The sequence below is a fragment of the Felis catus genome, chromosome D4 (assembly GCF_018350175.1).
Source record: "Felis catus isolate Fca126 chromosome D4, F.catus_Fca126_mat1.0, whole genome shotgun sequence".
NCBI lineage: Eukaryota > Metazoa > Chordata > Mammalia > Carnivora > Felidae > Felis > Felis catus.
The window spans coordinates 91,404,074-91,425,889 of NC_058380.1; the positions used below are offsets into that span (position 1 = coordinate 91,404,074).

The 21,816-nt window shown below is 62.6% G+C and overlaps 4 protein-coding genes across 12 annotated transcripts in view; 1 reads left to right on the forward strand and 3 right to left on the reverse strand.

The window, feature by feature from the left end:
• STPG3 (sperm-tail PG-rich repeat containing 3) overlaps window positions 1–3,332 on the reverse strand; it is a 3,341-nt gene extending 9 nt beyond the window's left edge. The window contains exons 1-7 of one of the 4 annotated variants that reach the window (XM_045042690.1): window positions 3,197–3,332; window positions 2,927–3,084; window positions 2,675–2,809; window positions 2,481–2,569; window positions 1,533–1,823; window positions 942–1,404; window positions 1–840 (exon numbers count right to left, since the gene is read on the reverse strand). The exon at window positions 1–840 is cut by the window's left edge and continues 9 nt beyond it. In XM_045042690.1, the coding sequence (XP_044898625.1) occupies window positions 943–1,404; window positions 1,533–1,823; window positions 2,481–2,569; window positions 2,675–2,809; window positions 2,927–3,084; window positions 3,197–3,303 (1,242 nt within the window). In that variant the 5' untranslated portion in view covers window positions 3,304–3,332 and the 3' untranslated portion in view covers window positions 1–840; window position 942. Of the gene's footprint in view, window positions 841–941; window positions 1,824–2,480; window positions 2,570–2,674; window positions 2,810–2,926; window positions 3,085–3,196 lie in introns of those variants that run through there. The other 3 variants (XM_045042692.1, XM_045042693.1, XM_045042691.1) reach the window with 3 other exon arrangements.
• Window positions 3,333–3,341: 9 nt separating this feature from the next.
• On the forward strand, window positions 3,342–9,908 carry FAM166A (family with sequence similarity 166 member A). 4 transcript variants are annotated; one of them, XM_045042695.1, is made up of 9 exons: window positions 3,426–3,481; window positions 3,598–3,680; window positions 4,557–5,473; window positions 7,660–7,874; window positions 7,956–8,221; window positions 8,309–8,435; window positions 8,772–8,866; window positions 9,231–9,348; window positions 9,698–9,908. In XM_045042695.1, the coding sequence occupies exons 3-9, from the start codon at window positions 5,418–5,420 to the stop codon at window positions 9,784–9,786; spliced, it is 966 nt and encodes a 321-aa protein (XP_044898630.1). In that variant the 5' UTR covers window positions 3,426–3,481; window positions 3,598–3,680; window positions 4,557–5,417; the 3' UTR covers window positions 9,787–9,908. The 4 variants fall into 4 exon arrangements, with proteins under 4 accessions (XP_044898631.1, XP_044898630.1, XP_044898629.1 ...); XM_045042696.1 differs by lacking the exon at window positions 3,598–3,680 and having other exon boundaries at window positions 3,342–3,481; XM_045042694.1 differs by lacking the exon at window positions 3,426–3,481 and having other exon boundaries at window positions 3,535–3,680.
• Window positions 9,779–12,288, reverse strand: TUBB4B (tubulin beta 4B class IVb). The gene is made up of 4 exons (XM_011288741.4): window positions 12,127–12,288; window positions 11,740–11,848; window positions 11,522–11,632; window positions 9,779–10,993 (listed from the first exon to the last, which is right to left on the reverse strand). Exons 1-4 carry the CDS (start codon window positions 12,181–12,183, stop codon window positions 9,933–9,935), a joined length of 1,338 nt encoding a protein of 445 aa, XP_011287043.1. The 5' UTR covers window positions 12,184–12,288; the 3' UTR covers window positions 9,779–9,932.
• A 3,971-nt stretch (window positions 12,289–16,259) lies between these two features.
• On the reverse strand, window positions 16,260–21,810 carry SLC34A3 (solute carrier family 34 member 3). Of its 3 annotated transcripts, none has more exons than XM_023243106.2 (13): window positions 21,680–21,810; window positions 20,857–20,979; window positions 20,498–20,587; window positions 19,891–20,019; window positions 19,657–19,800; window positions 19,470–19,581; window positions 19,187–19,382; window positions 18,911–19,000; window positions 18,727–18,814; window positions 18,482–18,649; window positions 18,284–18,400; window positions 18,057–18,181; window positions 16,260–16,837 (listed from the first exon to the last, which is right to left on the reverse strand). In XM_023243106.2, exons 1-13 carry the CDS (start codon window positions 21,786–21,788, stop codon window positions 16,373–16,375), a joined length of 1,956 nt encoding a protein of 651 aa, XP_023098874.1. In that variant the 5' UTR covers window positions 21,789–21,810; the 3' UTR covers window positions 16,260–16,372. The 3 variants fall into 3 exon arrangements, with proteins under 3 accessions (XP_023098874.1, XP_023098873.1, XP_023098877.2); XM_023243105.2 differs by having other exon boundaries at window positions 20,857–20,982; window positions 21,680–21,788; XM_023243109.2 differs by lacking the exon at window positions 18,057–18,181 and having other exon boundaries at window positions 20,857–20,982; window positions 21,680–21,788.
• Window positions 21,811–21,816: the final 6 nt, after the last annotated feature.

Here is a 21,816-nt window from a genome sequence, read left to right on the forward strand (position 1 = left end):
TGAGTTGTCAGCACAGAGCCCGATGTGGGGCTCGAACCCATGAACCCGCAGGATCATGACCTGAGATGAAGTCGGACGCCCAACCGACTGAGCCACCCAGGCGCCCCTTGATCATCTTTAAAAGTCAGTTCCTCTACTGCTTCCTCCAGGAAGCCCTCCCTCCTCAGCCCAGCTACAGGGGATTGCTCCATCCTTCCCGCTAGTCCCACTTCTGACTTTGAGACTAGGGGTTGCCAGTGGTGCAGCAGCAAGCAGAGCCCCCTGAGCCAAGTTCCCAAGACCAGGGCTCTCACAGCTCTGTCTCTGTTGCCTGCTGCCTGCGCTGGTCAGCCCAGGGCCCCAGGACGGCCATCTGCAGTCCCACTGCTCCGATTCCCAGGGGTGCTGGCACTCAAGCCCTAGAAGAGGTCACAGGTGGGCCGCATTCAGACCCCCTGGGCCTTGGCCCCCCTGCAGAATGGGGCGATGTCCACACCACAGGAGCAGCTGTTGCAGTGCCTTTTTGAAGGGGTCAAGCTCTGGCCCAGGACTTGGGTGGCATAGGGGGGAATCCCTGGAGGAATTGGTGCAGTCACCACCAGCTGCAGTGAGGCCCTCAGAGGGAGGCACTCTTGGCGACAACCCCTGGGTAGAAGGGCAGGTTGCTGCCGTGGGCAAGCGCAGGGCCCTAACAAGGCCCAGGAAGTCTGTTGGCTGTGGCGTGGCCTGCACAGCCCCAGGCAAGTTCATAGGGTCTTTGGTCAGGAGCTGAAGGATGTAGAGCCAGGCCCTGGCAAGCTGGTCCCCTGGGTCCTCTCTGGTGGCTGGGCAGGCTTTGGGTGGGCTGGCAGCTGCACCAGTCTGCCGGGTAGCACAGCTAGATGAGGGTGTTCTGTACTGCCCACAGGTCTCCCTCCCACCCCGTCCCCCGCCAGGAAGTCCCAGGCTGCCACCCCACCCACCCTAGAGAAGAGAGCACTGAAGGGGAAGCAAAGGGAGACCCCTGGCTGAGGAAAGCCAAACGTGGCAGGTCAGCAGCAGGCCACATCCGTGGGACAGCTCACGAAAGACACAACAGAGCTGGAAAGAACGACAGCATCTCTGTGTGGCAAGGGGGTGGGCAGGTGAGGGCTTCCGGCTGGGCCCTCCTTGCTGTCCGCAGCTCACAGAGGGATGGGCCGGCCAGGAGGGGGCATCAGAGGCGCCCAGAGAGTCAGAAGGCCAAGCTGGGGCCCCCCGGGGAGACCAGGGTTCCGTGGATAACCGGCCGGCCGGCTGAGCCCAGCAGGGGCTACAGCGTGCAGAAGGGTCCTGTGTCATGGCGCTTGGGTCTTCGCACGCCCTGGATGACCACCCCAGGTGCTGAGGGGAAGCGCGAGTTATAGCAATCCTCCACATGGTAGGCAGCTGGGCCGGGAGTGTGGGCTGCAGAGAGAAGGCGGGAGCCACACCCAAGCTGCGGCGCCAGCTCCCAGCTCCCCCACAGGCTGAGTCCCCCGTCCTGCTCCCAGGGCCTGGCCTCTGTCATCAGAAGCCTCCTTACAGGAGCTGACCCAGGAGGCGAACGCAGGTGAACGGCTCATGGAGAAGGCGGGCGGGCGGTGGCTCTGCAGCCGGCACCCAGGAGAGATGTCGTAGGTGTTGGGGCCTGGGCGCTTCTCGCCCCCCGGGGCCTGAGGAGGGGCCTGGAGCCGGGGCTGGGCACGGTAACCCGCACCCCCGGCCCGCAGCAGCCCCGGCCGGGAGCGGGCCTCAACTGTCTCGGAGGCGGGGCGGCGGCCCCCAAAGCTGAAGGCCGGGCAGGCAGGCCGGCTGAGTGGTTGATAGTCCGCGGGCGATGGCCACTGAGGGGAAAGAGGCTGCTGCAGGCCCCTCCCGCCCTCCCACGGGTCCCCTATCCACGCCCCCTCAGGCTTCTCCTCCAACCCTCCCCCACAGGCCCCGCCCCCTCGGGCCCCCTTCCCGCCCGCCCCACAAGCCCCGCCCCCAAAGGCCCCTCCTCCAGCCCGCCCTCCACAGGCCTCGCCCCCACCAGCCCATCCGGCCCCGCAGGCCCCTCCTCTAACCCGCCCCCACAGCCCCCGCCCCGTAGGCCCCGCCCCTCCCAGACCCCTTCCGCGCACCCCCACGGGCCCCGCCCCCGCAGGCCTCTCCTCCAACCCGCCCCCACAGGCCTCGCCCCCTCGGGCTCCCTTCCTGTCCGCCCCACAGGCCCTGCCCCCTCGGGCCCCCTTCCCGCCCGCCCTACAAGCCCCGCCCCCAAAGGCGCCTCCTCCAGCCCGCTCTCCACAGGCCTCGCCCCCACCAGCCAATCCCGCCCCACAGACCCCTCCTCCGGCCCGCGCCCACAGCCCCCGCCCCAGAAGCCCCGCCCCTCGCAGACCCCCCCCTTCCGCGCCCCCACAGGCTCCTCCTCCGACACGCCCCCAGGCCGGCCTCCGCCCCTCTCAGGCCCCCATCTTCCAGCCCGCCCCACAGGACCTGTCCTGCCGGCCCTCCACCTTTTGCTCTTGGTTAAAGTCGGCTTTCTGTGTGAAGGGGCTTTCGCTCTGGAACCACGCTGTCTGCCACGCCCTGCGGCCACCGCCCTCTGCAGTAGCGGCAGCGTGGTTGGGGAGGGAAGGCTAGTAGCCGGAGCCCCACTCCCAGGGTAGGGGGCGAGCGGTGTGGAGGGGCGCAGGGAGGGGCCACGCACCGCGGGTGGAGTGCTTGCGGCCGATGCTGAAGTGGGGATGTGGGGAGCACTCGCGTATTGAAGCATCGGGCACCTGGTACTTGGTGGGGCCGGGGATCTGCAGGTCGGTCAGGATGGGTGGGCGCCGCTCCAGTACTGGCAGGAAGCAAGCTCTGGGCCTAGAGTCTCCGCAGGCGCCTCCCCCCCACCCCCACCCCCCGCCCGCCTCCCCAGACCAGACGGAGGTAGGGGGTAGCCAGGACCCTTACTCACACAGCTCCTTCAGGTTCTGGGTGCAGATAGGGGGACGCTCCTGGGAGGGACTCATTTGCATCCCGAGGCCAGGTGGGAACTCCTGCCCTCCAGGGGTCCACATCTCCTCCCAGGCGGCCCCTGGCGGGGGGCCCAGCAACAAGACACAGGCCTTGGGCCTATAAGGGAGACAGACAAGCACCGTCCAACCAGTCCAACGGCCACTGCATTTGGGCTGCCCCCCCCCCCACACACACACCCGAGCCCACCCACAGCTCCCTGGGAAGTTACTGGTATGGCACAAGTGTCTTCTGCTTCAGGGGGCCATGGGTCCAGTGTTTGCCTCCATTGATGTAAAAATTTGCCAGGAATTTCACAGCCTTCTGGTCAAAATTCATCCTCAAAGTGTCTTGCTCCCTTCCCCAGGGACACCTCAGAGCTCTGTGACCTCACTGGCCAGTCAATGGGCACCCCCCGCCTCCGTTGCCAGGGACTCCTTGGAGAAGGAACGCTGCCCAGCCCTGGAGGGACTGCCCCAGTGGGCCCCTCTGAGGGGCCCCTCCCCTGGCCTGCCAGGTGGGTCACCCTGGTGTCAGCCTTGGCCGGGAGGACCCCTAGTCGGCCCCAGTGACTCCTGGCTTGGCCTCATTTCCTCTCTTCTCCCTTCTTATCCCAAACCTCTCCTCTCATAGAATGGGGGGTCCCCTGGAGAGCCCGGGTCCACTTTAGCAGGGCTTCTGGGAGGACCGAGGCCTCTGCACAGGGATGAGGAGAGGTGGGTGCTATGGGATGCCCAGCTGTGCAGTGCCATCCAGAATGAGGCAGTAGGGGGGTAGGGTGGAGGGATCCAGGGAAACTCCCTGGAGGAGGAGGGGCTCCTGCTGGAAACCCAGCCTCAAAAAAGAAAAGTTATGGCAGGTGGGCCTGGGTGAACCATGCTGACCGTAGAGGCTGTCTTGGGACTGGAGCTGCCTGGTGGCTACGCGGGTGCCAGGCAGTACGGAGATGTGGGGGCCCGTCTTCCGCTTAGGAGCACAGAGGCTGTCAGGTGTCACAGATGAACGGGGCTGCTCAGGCTGAAATGCAAAGGAACAATAAGCCCAAATCAGTGCGAGCCTGCTTGGGCACCATGGCCCTTGCTGTGCCCTCTGCAACTGACCAGCCTGTCAGCCCCAGCCCTGTTCTTGACCTAATCGGTGCAGACAGGGCCCAGTCAGGAACATCTTATCCTCCAGGCCCACCCTACCTAGACCCAGTCTCTTTCTCTCCTGATCCCTCCCATCCAGCACTGACCCTGCCTGGCCTCCAGAGGTGCTCCAGATGGAGGGACAGACGGACAAATGGAGACTTGCTCGAGGAAACATGTGTTTCCTTAGGGTGAGGGGCTCACGACCTGTGCTCAGGGCCCTTCCCTTGTACAGTGTTCCCTGAGAGCGTAATTGACAGTGGCTGTAGGGGGAGCTTTATTAACAAAGCACTGAACGTTTGGGTTCAGTGATTGCTCCCTGTAACACCTGTTACTGTGATGGGTGACACAGCACAGATGTCTTCAGCTCAATGTCAGTCATTCCTCGGAGTAGATAGATTCCTACGAGTGGAAGCGCCCCGTCAAAGATCGTAGTGTCTTGTATGGGTGTGATATGTATTCCAGGTGCTGTCTGGACAGTGCCTGGGACCTTGCTGGCAATGAGCATCAAAGACTTCCAACATCAGACCTCAGCAGTGTTTATTTCAGGTTCAGTCTTCTGTGTATAGACTCTGGGGTCTTAAGATGTTCATTACATGGGCATTTTTCTATCATTGCACTAATTTTTCTTGTTTTTGTTTTATAAAGTTTCTATACCCGTACATGTCTGTCCACAACCCTCGTTGCAATCTTTGTTCCCAATTCGTAGTCTGCCTTTGAGTATTTTTTTTTCAACAGGTACTAGAATCTGCTGATTTCTTCTCTGGTTGGTACCTTCCTTTGTTTTTATAGTTGGAAAGTCATTCCTATACAACAAAATCAAATCAAATCAGGAATTGTTTAAAATGGAAGACAGTGCCCAGTTCCAGGGGAAAGGCTCTCCAGGACAGAGTCGCAACAGCTCTGAAGCTCAGAACCCCCCGGACGAGGCTTCCCACGATGCCTGTGAAGCTTCCAGAGCCTCTGGTCTCAGGAGTGGGCTTGGGTGGGGAAGCTACTTTTCAGCTGGCTGCTGGCCTCCTGGGGGCAGCAAGAGTCCAGGCCTCATTCCGCCCCACACTTCCTGACAGGCCCAAGACTGCTGTCCCAATTCTGTGAGCTCAGGGAACCTCAGTGTGACACCTCCTTAGCCTGTTGCTTGTCTGGGCCTAGGCGTCCCACCTGTAAAACGGGAGCACTCACAGGGTCAAGGAAAGGCCCAGCCCAGGTAGGGCCCAACAATGGCAGGCCTCTTCACAATGGTTTCCAGGCAACAGGGACTCCTCTCAGGGAAGGGAGTCAGACACTGAAAGGGGCTGGAGCCATCAAAGGCGCTATTGAGGCAAGATGACAGCTACTCAGAAACACAACCTCTTCACGCCAGAACCTCACTATATCCCTGGGTAAGTGCTGGAGCCCCGGGGGAGTCTGGGGTCTGCAGAGGATGGGGGAGGGCAGCAGGGGAAGGGCTCAAGGCCGCCTGTGAAGACGGCACAGAAGCTGGTCTCCAGGGAGTGGGGACGAGGCTCGAGGGCCCCGGAGAGGCCTGGGGCAGGAGTGGTAGGGCCGGGGCTGCCAGGGGCGCAAACCTCCCCTCCCCTCTAGCACTGTGCTGAGAGCCCTACCAGATGGCCAACAGGTCTGTTAAGAGCAGAAAACTGGGCACGGCCCGGCAGCTGGCAGAGGCTGGCCAAATAAACTCCGGACGCTCACTCCATAGAATGCTGCATGTTAGAAAGACATAAGCATCCGGAGTAAACTGACCGGCCAGGCTGCCAGGCTGCCTTACTCGGTACCCCCAAGGTAAAAACTAAAGTAAAAGTAAGCCCTCTCTGGAATATATGTGCACACCTACACACACACACACACACACACACACACACACACACACACACACATCCACGGGAAAGAAAAAAGTCTGGGACACCTGGGTGGCTCAATCGGTTGAGTGAGTTCAAGCCCCACATTGGGCTCTCTGCTGTCAGCAAAGAGCCCACTTCAGATCCTCTGTCCCCCTCTCTCTGCCCCTCCCCTGCTTGTGCTGTCTCAAAAATAAACAAACAGGGGCACCTGGGTGGCGCAGTCGGTTAAGCGTCCGACTTCAGCCAGGTCACGATCTCACGGTCCGTGAGTTCGAGCCCCACGTCAGGCTCTGGGCTGATGGCTCAGAGCCTGGAGCCTGTTTCCGATTCTGTGTCTCCCTCTCTCTCTGCCCCTCCCCCGTTCATGCTCTCTCTCTGTCCCAAAAATAAATAAACGTTGAAAAAAAAATTAAAAAAAATAAATAAACAAACATTAAAAAGAAAAAGAGAAAGAAAAGAAAAGAAAAGAAAAGAAAAGAAAAGAAAAGAAAAGAAAAGAAAAGAAAAAAAAAAAAAGAAAAGAAAAGAATCCAGAAAGGAGTCAGACCCGACTTTCCACAATGTTCTGGGCAAACATCAGGCCAGGTGATACAGAAGAGGGCTCTTACCCTTCTTGCCTCAGTCCTGCTTATCTCTCAAACTAGCAATTCTGCATTCACTTTGACAGTTTTTAAAAACGCTTTTTAAACATTTATTTATTTTTGAGAGACAGAGCATGAGCAGGGGAGGGGCAGAGAGTGAGGGAGATACAAAATTGGAAGCAGACTCCAGGCGCCGAGCCGTCAGCACAGAGCCCGGTGTGGGGCTCGAACCCACAAACCGTGAGATCATGACCCGAGCCGAAGTCGGACGCTCAACCGCCACCCAGGCACCCCCACACCTTTGACAATTTTTTGAAAGAAAACAATTTGCCTTCCTTGGCTGATCATACAGGCCCCACCGCTACCCCCATTTGGGGCCTGCACCGCGATGCCTACGCTACTCCTATCTCTCAAGGACACTCAGCCCGGCCGTTACCTCCTACCAGCAGCCCTCCCACCTGCTTTTCACAGCCTGGCTCCATACAGTTGGCTACTGGCCTCCCGGGGGGCCAAAGTCAGTGATGCCTTCCCGGGATACCACATTGTGTAGACTGGGCTGTGCCTCAGTCCAGTTCTGGGACCTGTCACCATCCCTGTAAATGCTTCAAAGGGGCAGAATCCCCCGTTCCCTCATCTTTTTTTTTTTTATGTTTATTTATTTTTGAGAGAGAGGGAGAGTGAGTGTGTGAGTGTGGGAAGGGCAGAGATAGAGGGAGACACAGAATCCGAAGCAGGCTCCAGACTCCGAGCTGTCAGCACAGAGCCCGATGCGAAACTCGAACTCACAAACCGTGAGATCATGACCCGAACCGAAGTCAGACGCTTAACCGACTGAGCCACCCAGGCGCCCCCACCCCCACCCCTTCCCATTCCCTCATCTTTAAGCTCCTTGTTCGTGGGTGGCTGGGTAGAGAGTGGACGGCAGTCTGGTGGTGACAGGACTGTGTCTCACCGGTGGGGCAGACCTATTGTCAGTGCTTGGCCTGTGCCGCCCATCCAAGCCTCAAGAGCCTCTGAAAGCAGCTGCTACTGAGATTCCCATTCTGTGAGGTCAGGTACCTTTGCCTGTGGCCGGCAGGCTGGATCCACACCCTGTCACAAGGGCCCTGCCCTTGCCCACTGGCCCTCCTCCTCCCCCCTCCGCAGCTACGCCGGCTTCTATCCGCAGCTGCGCTACCAGGTGGGGAACACCTATGGGCGCACCACAGCGCAGCTGCTCACAGACCCCGGCGTGAGGAAGAGCCCCTGCTCGGTGTTGTCCCCCATATCCAAGCCCAAGTTCATCGAGGACTTCAGCAAGTCCAAGCCACCTTCGATCCCCTGCCGCGACCTGACTGAGCCCTACATCCCCCACTACACCGGTGAGCCCTCCGCCACCAGTCTTGCCTGTCCCGGGCCCACCCTCCTGGGTGCCATCACTCACACTCACCCTATCCATACAGGTCTGAAGCCCTACAAGAACTTTGAGATCCTGGGCCGGTTCCCACCCCAGGAGGTGAATGCCCAGGAGGGGCCGTCGGGGGCAGAGAATGTATCCAGGCAGGTCCTGCGGCCTGCAGGCTTCATGCCCTACCCCCCTTACCCTCCGTGCCCACCAGGCAGGAAGGGGGACTCCAGAGACTTTGGACACCCAGGCCTGAGGCTGGCATACGGTGAGGAAGGCTGGAAGAGCACCACCCCTGTCCACGAGGCCCCTGAGCGGGCCCAGGTAACTGGGAGATGTGCTGGGATCAAGCCTCACCCCTGCCAGACCCAGGTGGGGCTGAGGCAGTGACTTGCCCCCCTCCCATCCCAGCTATACCACTGCAGGAGGGATGAACACCCACCCCCAGCCCACCAGCAGGAGACATTAGATGTGGGCAGGTTTCACAGGCTGCCCCAGCTGGACCACCCCAACCTGATCCAACGCAAAGCCATCTCAGGTGGGTGCCCAGGGCCTGGGCGCGAGCACACTCCCGCCCGCCCCACCCCCCAACAAGGCTCTAAGGAGCCCAGGCAGGATGAGGGGGAGCAAGTGAGGAGGGCTGCCGGTGGGTCTGCCCCCACCCATGCGCCTGTCCTGACAGCGGTTTCCTAGAGCCCAGCCTCTCCCAAGGTGGGATACTCCAGCCCACCCACTGCCGCCCGGCCCCAGCGGGAAACTGACGTTTAGGGAAGGAGCCCCAACAGACTTCCCTAACATACCTGGGGACAGGTGGGTATGCCCAGAGAAAGGTGGAGGGGACCTGGGGCAGGACCCTGACGACTCCATCCCCTAGGATATGCTGGCTTTGTCCCTCGCTTTGCCTGGGTGATGGGGGTGAATTACTGTGATGGTGTCACACAGGCTATGGACGAGTTTGACAAGAATCAGGTACGAGGACGTCATCTCTGGGCCTGCTCCCAAATGCCCATCATGGCCCGCAAGGTCGTGTCCACACCTCCCGGGAGGCAGGAGCATGGCCAAGGCTCAGCCGGCTTCCCCAGAGGGGGCTGTGGAGGGCAGGCTTCCTTAGAGGCCTGGGGAGGGGGGACTGCCTGGCCCAAAGAGGCTGCTCCCCCTCATGCTTCTGACCAGACCTAGGCTCACTACTCCCCAGCATTGTGGGGAGAAGGTAGGGCAGAAGAGACCTTGGGAGCATTAGCCACCTCTCAGATCACCAGCCCAGCCTCCACCATTACCTGTCGCACTTACTGGTTGGAGAGGGCAGCACGTCAGCACCTGCCTGTTTCCACAGTTCCTGATCAAAAATCCTATCTGTGCCCTGGGTGAAAGGCTGCCCAGAACACACTGGCCCAGCAACACCATCTATAACAGCAAGGGCCTGATACCTTTCTACATGGGGTTTATACCATGTGAGTACACAACAGACACCCCCCCCCCCCCCCACCTGCTCAACAAGGGCAGAGTGACCAGCCTGCTCCAGGAAGGAGTTGGGTGACTGGGGTCCCCTACCCACGCTGTACCACTGGCACAGAGCCAGCTGTACGATCCCAGGGTTCACATCCCCCCCTGGTGTGGAAGGGGCTCAGCCCCTTACTCAAAGCCAGAGGCTGACTGCTTCTAGACCATGCTGGTCCTCCAGAGGTTCAGTGTGGACAGGCCAAGCCCATCTTCAGGAGGCAGGTGCCCAGGGTAGCCCTCTGAATGCCCTTCCTGGGTGTGGGCAAGGCTGGGGCTCAGCTGCAGTGTTCCCCCTTGCAGCCATGCAAGACAACTACGCAATGACGTTTGGCAACAGCACCCGCAAAGCCTATCAGAAGGAACTGGAGAGGCGAGACCAGACACTATGAAAATGCTTTAATGGTGGCGTCTGTACAGCATGTGACGTCAAGACAAGGAAAAGAGCAAGTGCACACAGAGACATGGCTATCAGAGAACAGACCGTGAGCGAATAAAGAGTTCACACAGCTTCCGCGTGCTTTACCGGGTGTCAGCTCTAGGCCACCTCTTCCTCTGCCTCCTCCTCAAACTCGCCCTCCTCCTCGGCCGTGGCGTCCTGGTACTGCTGGTACTCGGACACCAGGTCGTTCATGTTGCTCTCGGCCTCGGTGAACTCCATCTCGTCCATGCCCTCGCCCGTGTACCAGTGCAGGAAGGCCTTGCGCCGGAACATGGCCGTGAACTGCTCCGAGATGCGCTTGAACAGCTCCTGGATGGCCGTGCTGTTGCCGATGAAGGTGGCGGACATTTTCAGCCCCCGGGGCGGGATGTCACAGACGGCGGTCTTCACGTTGTTGGGGATCCACTCGACGAAGTAGCTGCTGTTCTTGTTTTGGACGTTCAGCATCTGCTCGTCCACCTCCTTCATGGACATGCGACCCCTGAACACTGCGGCCACGGTCAGGTAGCGGCCGTGGCGGGGGTCACAGGCAGCCATCATGTTCTTCGCATCGAACATCTGCTGGGTGAGCTCGGGCACCGTCAGGGCCCGGTACTGTTGGCTGCCTCGGCTGGTCAGTGGGGCGAAGCCGGGCATGAAGAAATGCAGGCGGGGGAAGGGGACCATGTTGACAGCCAACTTGCGCAGGTCAGCATTGAGCTGGCCGGGAAAGCGCAGGCAGGTGGTGACCCCGCTCATGGTGGCTGACACCAGGTGGTTGAGGTCCCCATAGGTAGGAGTGGTCAGTTTTAGGGTTCTGAAGCAGATGTCATAGAGGGCCTCGTTATCAATGCAATAGGTTTCGTCTGTGTTCTCTACGAGCTGATGGACCGAGAGGGTGGCGTTGTAAGGCTCCACCACCGTGTCCGACACCTTGGGCGAGGGCACCACACTGAACGTGTTCATGATCCTGTCGGGGTACTCCTCCCGGATCTTGCTGATGAGGAGGGTACCCATCCCAGACCCGGTGCCCCCGCCCAGGGAGTGGGTCAGCTGGAAGCCCTGCAGGCAGTCACAGCTCTCGGCCTCCTTCCTCACGACATCCAAGACCGAGTCGACCAGCTCTGCACCTTCCGTGTAGTGCCCCTTGGCCCAGTTATTCCCGGCACCACTCTGACCTGTAAGAAGGCAGCCAGTCACTCTTTGCCGGGCATGTGGTCCCCACTGGTCACCCGTGCCAAAAAACCCCAAGTAACATGGTGTGAACTCAACCAGCAGGTAGAGCAAATGGACCCCCAAGCCAGAAGGTTAAGAGCCTGCCCGATCAAAAATTAAGTTAGGAATCAAGCCAAGATGGCTTAACAATAAGCCATCCCCTCCCACAGGCGGCCCCTGCCAATTCTCAAGGACAGATGAGCTGCAAACACAGCTTCCACTGCCTGCAATTCAACGTTTGTAGCAGAAAGATTACATCTGCTGACTCCTTCCCTGCGGGTGGACAGCTGGGCCTCCCTCCCAAAGCCGCTTTACGAGGAGATTGACTCCAGGGAGAGGAGGAAGGTGTCCACGGGCGCTAGCGTCTGCTCAGGGGGCAGAGTGGATCAGGATCTCAGCTCTGCGGTACCGACGGCGGTGACCTTGGGCACCCCTTGACCTTTGAGCCGTCCTGGCTATCAAGCCGCCGCCCAGCCCCTACCGCGGCTCACCGAAAACGAAGTTGTCTGGCCTGAAGATTTGACCGAAGGGTCCCGAGCGCACGGAATCCATGGTGCCCGGTTCCAGGTCCACGAGCACAGCTCGGGGCACATACTTGCCACCTGGGACGGGGGGGGGGGGGGGGGGGGGGGAAGGGTAAGAGAACGTCAGCGAGAGAAGAGCCGCGGGGGAGGCAGGAAGGAGTTAGGAAAGGGGCGTGGTGTCTCACCGGTGGCCTCGTTGTAGTACACGTTGATCCGCTCCAACTGCAGGTCGCTATCGCCGTGGTAAGTGCCGGTAGGATCGATGCCATGCTCGTCACTGATCACCTCCCAGAACTGCGAGAGACGCCGGCGGGCCGGGCCGAGGCTGAGTCACGCCGGCGGGGCCCGGAGTCGGCCCCGCCCCGGATGGGCGCGGCCCTCCCCTCCCCCGCCACCCCGCGGCCTCCTCCAGATCCGTCCCCGGGGGCCAGCGCCGCCGCCCCGGCCCCGACCCTGTGCCGGGCCGCAATGCGGGTCGCCGTCCGCCCACCGGCCCGCTGCCGCCATCTTTTCCGCCGCCCGCCCACCCGCCCGGGAGACCCGTGCCGGGGCCCGTGCGCCCCACTACCCACCTTAGCGCCGATCTGGTTGCCGCACTGGCCGGCCTGCAGGTGCACGATCTCCCTCATGGCGGCGGCGGCGGCGGCGGCGCGGGCGGAAGGACGGACGCAAGAGCCGAAGAACGGGCGCGCAGAGTGCTACAACCGACGCTCCGCCAACGCTTATATATCCGTCGCACCCGCCTCCGCCAGCCTCGTATTGGGCCGCGAGAACGAGGCTGGCAAACATTCTGGTTTGACTGGCTGTGTTTCCCGTCAATCCAACCGCCTAACGCCCACCTTCCCACCGCCGTTCGCTCTTCATTGGTCAGCCTCGGTCTCTGCTCTCCCTATCAAAAGCCCCTCCCTCGCGCTGCAGTACTCTGGCCATTGGGTGTTTCAAATGATTGATTTGTCCTCTCATTGGCTGGCCCCGGAGAGCACGCCGACCTAGGGCCAGCGTCCTGGTAACCGCCGCAGTGCCGCGGGGACGCGCGCGGGCGGGGCGGGCTCCGGGGGCGGGCTGCGGGCGCGGGCTGGGACTTATCGCCCCGGGGAGGGCCAGCCGGACGGGCCGCGGGGTGGGCGCAGTCCGCTGTCCGCGCCCCGGGAAACGCAGGTGGGGCGGCGGCGTAGGGCTGTGCCCTTGCGGGCCGCGCGCGCACACGTGCAGGAGACTGCAGCCCCGGGGGGCGAGCGCGCGGGCCGGGCCAGCCGAGCGCCTTCTCCGGCACGGCTGCCTAGGACCCCGGGGAACGAAACGAGGGGGCGGGAGCGGGGGCGGCGCCGGGACGAGCGTGTGGGCGAGGCCTGGCGGTCCCGGGCTGCCCTCCTCGGTCCCAACGCCCGCTCCGGTCGCGGTCAGGTGAGGGAGCACGTGGGGCCTCGGCCCCGGGGCCTGGGGAGGGGAGGGAAGGGCGGGGGCCTGCCTGGCCGCGGCGCGCACTTGTTGTGGAGACGAGTTGGCCCCGCGCCGGTCGCCTGGTGCCTCGGCCCCCAGGGGCGCACAGAGCTGCGTGGAGACGAGGGCGGGCCCCCGATCTCCGGGCGCTCCGTCCCCGCTCCCCCCCACCATACCTGGGCTTGACAAATGCGTTTACTTTTTCTGTAGTTTGTGAAGGAAAAACAGTTAAATTACATATGGTCGCATTTTTAATCAGTCGTTTTAAAAACTGCATTTGCGTACGTTTTTGTAACATTTTAGAACAACTGAATCACACCCTTTGGTCAGCCTCGAACTGTCTCCCTTGCTGTGGCCACTGGAGCCTCCCTAGATTCTGGTTTTCTCAGGGAACGTCCTGCTTCCTTTGTCTCCCGACCCAGAGGTGTTGGGGGGCAATACCTGGTTATTTTCTGTAAGGAGAACGCACTCTCTTTGCATAACACCCTACGGTATGCGATACCGCGTTACTATGGCATACGTGCGACCTTAACATATTATGGAATGCGACGTCCGAAACTGAACTGTGGATGAAATTGTTGAGACAAGCAGCATGCTGGCACAGAGGTTAGCATTTTCATCCCCTGGAGAGCGGTCTGCAGCTGGGCTCCTCCGGATTGCGGTCCTGGCCTGGAGGGTGAGTCAGCAGTCAGTCCCAGTGGGGCCTGGGGAACCAGCCCCCTCCCCCACATACCTGCGGGGAAGGTGGGCCTAGCTTCTGTTGCTCACGGGTCTCCCTCCCCCCAGCAGGTGCTGTTCACAGGGTCACTGCCTGGCATCGCGGTTTCCTCACAGTGCCCTGCAAAGTAACTCAGCTGCCCAAGCAGCAGTCGGCAAGGCCCGGCTCTGTGGCAGTCATAAACCCACAAATCGGGTGAGAAAGAGAGAAGCTCAGATGTCCCCCCCCCCCCCCATGAGCCAGCGGGTGGTACAAAGCCCTGGGGAGGTTGCTCTTTGAGATGTCTGTCAAAGGCTTCTCTTCTCATCGCCCTCCCCCAGGGTGTATGGCCTGACATCCCCACTTTCTGGAAAAGGCCCGTGCCCACAGTTCAGTGTGGCACCTCCACTTCATATGGGTGATGGAACAGAGGCTGTGTTTCTGCCCAGGTGTGAGCCTCCGAGCTCTGAGACACCAGCTTGTCCACCTCGCCCTTCCCATTGTCCCCGTGAGATGGACACTGGGAACAAGACAGCACGAGTCTCCCTGTGGCTCTCAGGCTTGAGCCCAAGAAACCAAGGTGGCTGCTGCTGCACTGGGCTGGCTGGCGGAGGCCCTGCAGATCCCCACCCTGAGCCAAAGCAGTTCCTGCCACAGTGTGCAGAGATGGGCCTTAATGGGGCAGCAGGGCCAGCCCTGGGGGCCTGGGCCCCGTGGGGGTCTGTGGCCGGGAGCCATGCAGGGCAGAGAGGGCCAGACGTGCTGGGAAGTCTGGGCAGGGGCCGTGGGAGTGCTGGGCGCCTGCCCCTCCCGCCCCAGCCTGCAGCTGTTGGAGGCATCCACAAACGAAGGCTCTGTTTACTCGTGGCCATGGTCCCAGCGGGAGGGTGCGTTACCGCCAGGCAGGGGCAGCAGGCAGACAGTCCTTCACGGCCTCAAAGGACCTGCAGTCAGCCTTTGTGGGCGGCCTCACCCGCCCCGGAAGGAGGGATGCATGGGGTACTTTCTTCCCCTCTCTCTGTGTCCCCACAGTGGGGACAGAAAGCTTCCACCACCACCACCACCACCCCCAATCTCCCCAGGGAACTAGCCAGGCCCAGCCCCACCTCTGGGAACTTTCATCAGAGGAACCTTGAGGCTGATGTCCACCACCAGGAGCGTCCTGAGGTCACTGAAATCGGAGGGAACCAAGCTGTCGTGGATGAGCCTGCTGCGGGGGTCTTGATCCCATGAGCCCCAGAACAAGTAGCTACCTGCCTCAGTGGGCAGTGAACCTCAGGCTTAGGAGGCCTGGGATCTTGGGGGGGGGGGCAGGGGACATGGGGAGTGAGGGGACCGAGAGCTGAGAGGACATGGGGAGGGCTGGGAGTTCTGAGGGGGAGTGGAAAGGCGGGACCAAGGGCAAGAAGTGACCCGGGACTCCTCAGGCCTCCTCTTCCTGGCCATTCAGACCTCTTCCCACACTGGGTCCCGGTAGGCAGACCCAGAGGGCCTGGGAAAGAGGTGCGTCCCCCAGCGGGCAGCATTCCCTGGACAAGGAGGAGGTGATGACCACAGCAGCATACTAAGAATTAGGCAACCCAGGCCCCTGCCCAGGGTCATCTCCACTTCTGATGGAGGTGGGCATGTGCCCCTCGGGGCTTGAGTTCTGGGCGACAGATGTAATTTTACCTAGGAAGCTTTCGTTGTTTTGGGCGGGGGTGGGGAGGTGAGAGAGGTGCTGTAGGAAGCCCTGGGATGGGAGCAGGGAGGCCCTGACTCCCTGGAGTCAGCTTACTGGCTGGCAGGCCGACAAGCCTTACAGGGTGGAAGTGGGCCACGCCCCTGCCGCAGGGAGGGGCAGGGGCAAGCCGGAGCCCGGGTGGGGGGTGCACCCTCAGGTGGGTGGACATCGCTCAGCCTCACCCCCTCACCTGAACTTCGCCCACCTCACAGCCGAGGGGCTTGGGGAGGCATGGGCTCCAGGTGCAGGTGGCTCTAGGGGCAGGACCTGCTTCCTGAGGGGTGCTGAGTGCCTGCTCTGCTGGACCCAAGACAGCCCTGTGTCTCACCCGGACACTGCCCTGCACCCCACCCATCTGAGAGAGACGGACAGGGGCAGCCTGGGGCCTCCTGGTCCTCACACTGCCCTCCTTGCTCCCTGTGCGTCTGCAGGACCCATGGGGCTGGCCCTCGGAGAGGTTGCCCACGCCTGGCTCCCAGGCCACGTCCTCTGCGGGCGGGGGGGGGGGGGGGGGGGGGAGGGGGGATGGGAGACGGCTGCTCCTCCCCCCTGCACCCATGGGGAAGGGCCCCGGACACGTCCAGCCTCCTCAGAGCACAGGTTCTTGCTGAGGGATGTCTCCACCTCCAGAGTGGCAGCCGCTTGGCCCTTTCTTTCCCTGGAGGCTCAGGAGAGAAACGGTTACGGCCTCGGGTTCGGGGGCCAGCTGCGTGCCCACACCCACATGGACTTGCAGTGGGTCCCGAGTGTCGGCTGGGGGACAGCTGGCGCTTGTCCACCTCCACGTCCCCCGGGAGCCAGCTCAGGGGCCGTCCCCAGGCGGGGGAGTGAAGACCACTCACACCTGGTTTATAGTCTTGTTTATTTGGAAAGAAGCCAAGCTAGGTGACTCGGAAGTCTCCTGCTACTAGGATCCCCCAGGGCACCCAGAAGTCCACGAAGTGGGGGTGCCCACCCTTCACAGCTGCTGGGAGGCCAGGACCTCAGGGTTCTCGTAGCAGTGGGCCTCCTTGGCAGCGGCCGGGGGGGGGCTGCAGACCCTGCAGGGGCAGCAGCGGCCCACCAGGCGGTCCCAGGGCTCCAGAGAATGGAGCCAGAGCGGGAGCCAGGCCCAGGACCGCAGACGGCGTGGCAGCCAGGCTGGCCGGTGCCGCTGCAGGACATTGACCAGGATGACGAGGAGTACCAGCCCCACCAGGGGTCCTCCGACTGCAGCCAGCACTGTGCTCCCTGCCAGGGAGAGCCCGAAGGCGGCCAGCGGCAGCAGCAGGAAGCTGAGCAGCAGATAGGCGATGGCCACCCAGCGGTATTTGGCGGTCACGTCCCCGAAGCGTTTGGCCAGTGGGATGGGCAGCCGCAGGACAGGCACCACGTACCACAGCAGGATGCCAGCCAGATTGAAAAAGAAGTGGATGAGGGCAACCTAGAGGTCCGGGGGCAGGCAGGGGCTGGGAGCCTGGGCCTGGCACACAGGTCCCCCTAGGCTACCCAGGACACCTGCTCCTCCTCCTCCCCACCCCCAACCTAAAGGGTACTAAATCCAGAGCCCGATGGAGGTCCACTTGTTGGCCCGGAAGGGCCACCCAGGGGGACAGATTCCGGCCAGGTGTGGGTGCACTCCTCAGGTTCGCCTCCTCTCCCCCCCACACACTTAGGGAGCCCAGTCCAGCATCCCAGTGTGGTGACTATGCCACCAATGACCATATGGGTCTGGCCCTCCCCTGGGCTCTGGCCTGGCTCCTGTGGGGAGGAGGTGCAGGGCCACACATGCAGGGAACATAGTCCCCTCCAGGGGCTGCTGGACTTGAGGGGTCGGTGTGAAAGGTGCAGTCTGGAGGGCTTCCTGGAGGGGGTGGACCAGGGCCCTGCACCGAGAGGATCCGAGTGGACAGAGCAGAGGTAAAAATGCAGGTGGATGGTGGGGAGGGCTGGGGCTCATGTCCTGGTGGGCAGAAGATCTATCTGGGCTTTCAGGAGCTGCGCCTGTCTGGGCATTGGGGCAGAGCCAGTGGTGGACGGAAACTCGAGCCAGGGCAGTGGGCCAAAGAAGGGGTGACTTAGAGATGGAGTCGGCAGGACTAGATGTGACTGGGTGTGGGGCACAGAGCTAGGGAACTAGAGGGAGGCATCCTGGAGGCAGAATTGCGGTCGTGTGTAACAACAACTTGGAGCACCTGGCACAGGTGAGGCGGGGTTTTGTCAGAAAGAGGGCATGTTGTCGGGTTTAGATGGTAGGGGAGGGGGGTGCATCCCAGAGGAGGTGCAATAGAGGGGCTTAAGGCCCCCCAGGACCAGGATGCCTTGAAGGAGCACAGCCAGCAGCACAGGGTTGGGAGTGGAGCACGGGGATTCCTCGAGGGAGGCTGGGCAGGGGCTGCCAGAAAGGAAGAGAAGGCACCCAAGACCACATGATCCTTGAAATGACGTGGGCCCAGGGGAGCAAGAGCGGGGCTGGGGCTCGGAGGGACGTCCACAGGATCGCTAGGGTTTGAGGAGGTGGGGCTGTGGGTCCGACCCAGCAGCTGGAGATGGGTCCCAGGAGAGCTTGGGCTGTGGCCAGCCTGGCCGCAGGGAGTGGAGTCCAAGGGGGAAGCCCCAGGCCTGGATTCCGAGGGGGCCAGGGAGGGGGGCGAGGGTGGTACCTGGAGGGCGCTGAGCAGCATGTCTGCGGGACTGGCCAGGGCAGCCAGCAGGGCTGTGGTGGTCGTGCCAATGTTGGAGCCCAAGAAGAGGGGGTATGCGCGCTCCAGGCTGATCACCCCGACCCCTGGGGGAACCGGGGGGGGGGGGGGGGGGGGGGGCGGGTCACCGCCGGGCCTGAGCCCTCGCGCCTACGGCCCAGGGCCCAGGGCCCGCCCGCTGCACTCACCCATGAGCGGCACAACGGCCGCCGTGAAGACACTGCTGCTCTGGAGCACGAAGGTCAGGCCGGCGCCCACCAGGATGGCCAGGTAGCCGCTGAGCCAGCTGAAGGGGAAGGGGAAGTCTGCAAGGTGGGGGGAACGGGGTCACCCCCGCCCGGCCGCCGGCCCCGCCCCCACCCCCATGCCCCCATTCCGGGCCGCACCAGCATTGATGACCTTCCTCACGGCCTGGGCGATGCGGCCGCGCAGCACAGAGTTAAGCAGTTTGACGATGAGGACGAGGCAGGTGCAGAGCAGGAGCAGGGAGGCGGCCAGCAGGATGAAGCCCACGGCCAGGTCCGTGAGTGTGGTCCCCACAAACAGGTGGTGGCCTGGGGGCAGGGCGGGGTTGGTGAACCACGGGGGGGGGGGCGGGGCGGGGCCGGAGGGGGCGGGGGCGGGGCCTCACAGGGCAGCAGCTCCACCGCAGCCGTTCCGTTCCTCTCCGGGCAGGGGCCAGAGGCCGCCGCTCCACAGTCGCTGCTGTTCCCCGAGGTCTGGGGAGGCGAGGCAGGGCAGGCTCAGGACCGGCTCAGAGCCGGCGGGACCGAGTAATTCGGCAGGTCAGAGATCAGGGGTCAGAGGCACCTCACCATCACCTCTCTGGTGCCGCACCATTGCTTAATGAGGCTGCTGTTGGTGGCGTTGCCCGTGGCACTGCTTGCAATCGCATCGGTGTCCAGCTGGGGGAGAGAGGCGTTGTGACCGGGTACTGGACCCGCTCGCCTGGACTCACGCCCACAGCCCGGCTCGTTCTGCCCTCTGTTCCCCCCACCCAGTGCAGGGCCCAGGACGGAGGCTGGGGCTCCCCCCCCAACTCCCCGCATTCCCCAGCCCGAGGGGCCGCCCGAGGGCAGCACTTTCCTCACCTGCACAATGAGGTGTGTGAGAGGCTGCGTTAGCACCTTGAGGATGTCGGGCGCGTGCCCCCCAGGCTGCAGGCTGGTGGCGCCCAGAGTCAGGGCGCTGAGCCTCTCCAGCAGGGCTATGGCGCTCTCCAGTGGCAGCAAGATCAGCACCGTGAGCCAGTTGAAGATGCCGTGAACAGCTGAGCCGCCAAAGGCCCTGCCGCGTTGAGCGGGGGGGGGATGGTCGGTGGCCTCAGCGGTGGCCTGGCTTGCGGCCCCCGGCCCTCCCCAGCTCCCAACTCACCTCCGAAACTCATCTCGGTCCCCTGACTGTGCCATTGAAACCAGGGTGCTGGTGATGGACGTGCCCACGTTGACGCCCATGATGATGGGCACACACGCCTGGACGGTCAGCACTGTGGGGGTGCTGCATCAACCTCCCGTACCCTGCCCAGCCACCACCGTCCCGGGAGGAGAGGGGGTGCACTCACATTTGGAGGCCACCATGCTGACCACAATGGAGGAAGACGTGCTGGAGCTCTGGACGAGAACTGTGACCAGCACGCCGATGACCAGTCCAGCCACGGGGTTGGACAGCACCACGTTTTCCTTAAAGATGTCTCCAGTCACCTTGCCTGTGTCCAGAGAGCGGCGCCCTGAAGCTGTGCACGACAGGCCGCCCGCACACTGCCCCCCACCCCCCACCCCTCACCCCCGTCACTCACTGCTCAGCAGCTGGAAGGCGGAGCTGAGGATGTCCAGGGAGCAGATGAAGAGGTAGAGGCTGCCCAGGAGTCCACAGGCCTTGAGGAAGCCAGTGGCCACCCGGAGCACCCTGCCGGCCACGCTGAGCTCTAAGAACACAGGACAGGGCTGTCCCCAGTGCCAGCCCCTGCCCAGCCCTGCCCTGCCCATGATGCCTCCCAGGCCACTTCCTCCTGTCTCCCTCCAGAGCAGGGCCAGGGCCCCCCTTCCTTGTCTCTTCACAGGGCAGGGCCTGGGTCTGCCTCCTTGTCCCCCAAGGCAGGGTCTGGGTCCCCTCTCTGTTCCTTGGCAGGATGGCCAAGCAGACTACTCCTGGGACCTCCCAGAAGCCTACTGGCCGGCAGGAGGAGGGGCAGGCTGGGTCAGGGTGGCTCTCATCTCCAGACAGGGCAGGCAGCTGATCTGAGGGACAAGGATCCCTGGGGCGGTGGTCTGCATAGTAGGTTTCCGTACGGCCTGCTGAGGCAAACCTCCTCCCTGCGCTCTCTCCCTAAGGACCCTCTCCACGCTCAGACCCTGGGGGGTCAGAGCCCCGTTTGGCCTGTTACCCGACACCTCAAGACCTACCTTTCCAGGACTGGCCAGTGTCCTTCAGCTGAGGGAGGGCCCAGGGGTCCATTTTCCCCTCTTCCAAGACTGGGGCAGAACCGGAGGTCCCTGCAGGAGCCAAGGTGAAGTAGGGCCAAGGACACCCCAGGTGGGGGGCCAGAGGGGGTGAAGGGGACTGTGGCATAGGGACTTGGGGTAAGAGAGAGGAAAGGGGGCCTCCAGCTTGTCTGGCCCTGACTGGAATTGTCATGGGTCCCCATGGGCTCTCCAGGAGATAGGCAGGAGCCCCCTCCCCACTTGCACAGAGCAATGGGTCAGGGGCTAAGTGGATAGGCAGAGAGGCAGGCTGAGGCCTGGTCCCTTGGGGCTCTTGGTACCTGCATTTCCCAGGCTCCGGTCCACCAGGCCAACTGTGTCCAGAGTAAGGGGGGGGACCTGGCCACCCGTGAGGGAATTCGGCATGGATTTCTGGCAGGGATAGACCAGGCCCAGGCCTGGATCTGCTGGGGGCGGGGAAAGCAGGTCAGATACATAGCCTCCCCCTGCCCCGCCAGGTCCTGGGGTCCTCTAACCTGAGATCTGTCTTCCCTCCCCTCCCCCCCACACCCGCCTTGCCGACTTCCTGCTTCGTCCATCTATGGGGGATGGCTATAGTGACCTCAGGCAGCTGTCAGGAGAGCCCAGTCCCGTTTCGGGGGCAGAGTCGAGGGGACCCTGGCTCCCTGGCTCCCTCGCTGGTCCTGGCTGGAAGAAGACCTGGTGGGTGGCCCAGGGCACAGGGTGCCGGGTGCCGGAAGTGGCTAGGAGCCGGGAACCCAGGGACCTCTCCTATCAGGTGTCATCAGGGACACTGCAGATGGTCCCAGCTTAGACTTTGGCATTTGATACCAGACCGTGACGTCTCTGCTTGATAAGGGCCCCACCCCCAGTGATGGGGGCAGGGCAAGGGGCTTGGGTGCCCCCACCTCGCCTCAAGGCTCCTCTCTTCAGCCCTCTGGGTCTGGATCCCCCGTCTAGTCGTCTACCCCATCTCCCTCCCAGGCCCCAGGGTCCAGGTACTGGAGAGCTTTCTGTCACCCTCCCTCCTGTCTCTTGTCCTCAGCTCAGGAGGCTCAGAGTGGGGCCTGAGCCCTGGGCCGGGAGGTCACCAGCCCTTGTCTCGATGTCCCTGGGCCCCCACCTGGTTCTGGAAGCTCCTACCTGTGAGGGTAGTGAGGGGGCACCTGCGGGGAGGAAACACAGGGCGGGAGCAGCTGCCGGTCAAAGATCTGCTGGGCGCACACATGACCTGCTGTGTACTGAGCCCCATTAATGTTTACCCAGGAGTTGAGGCCCCC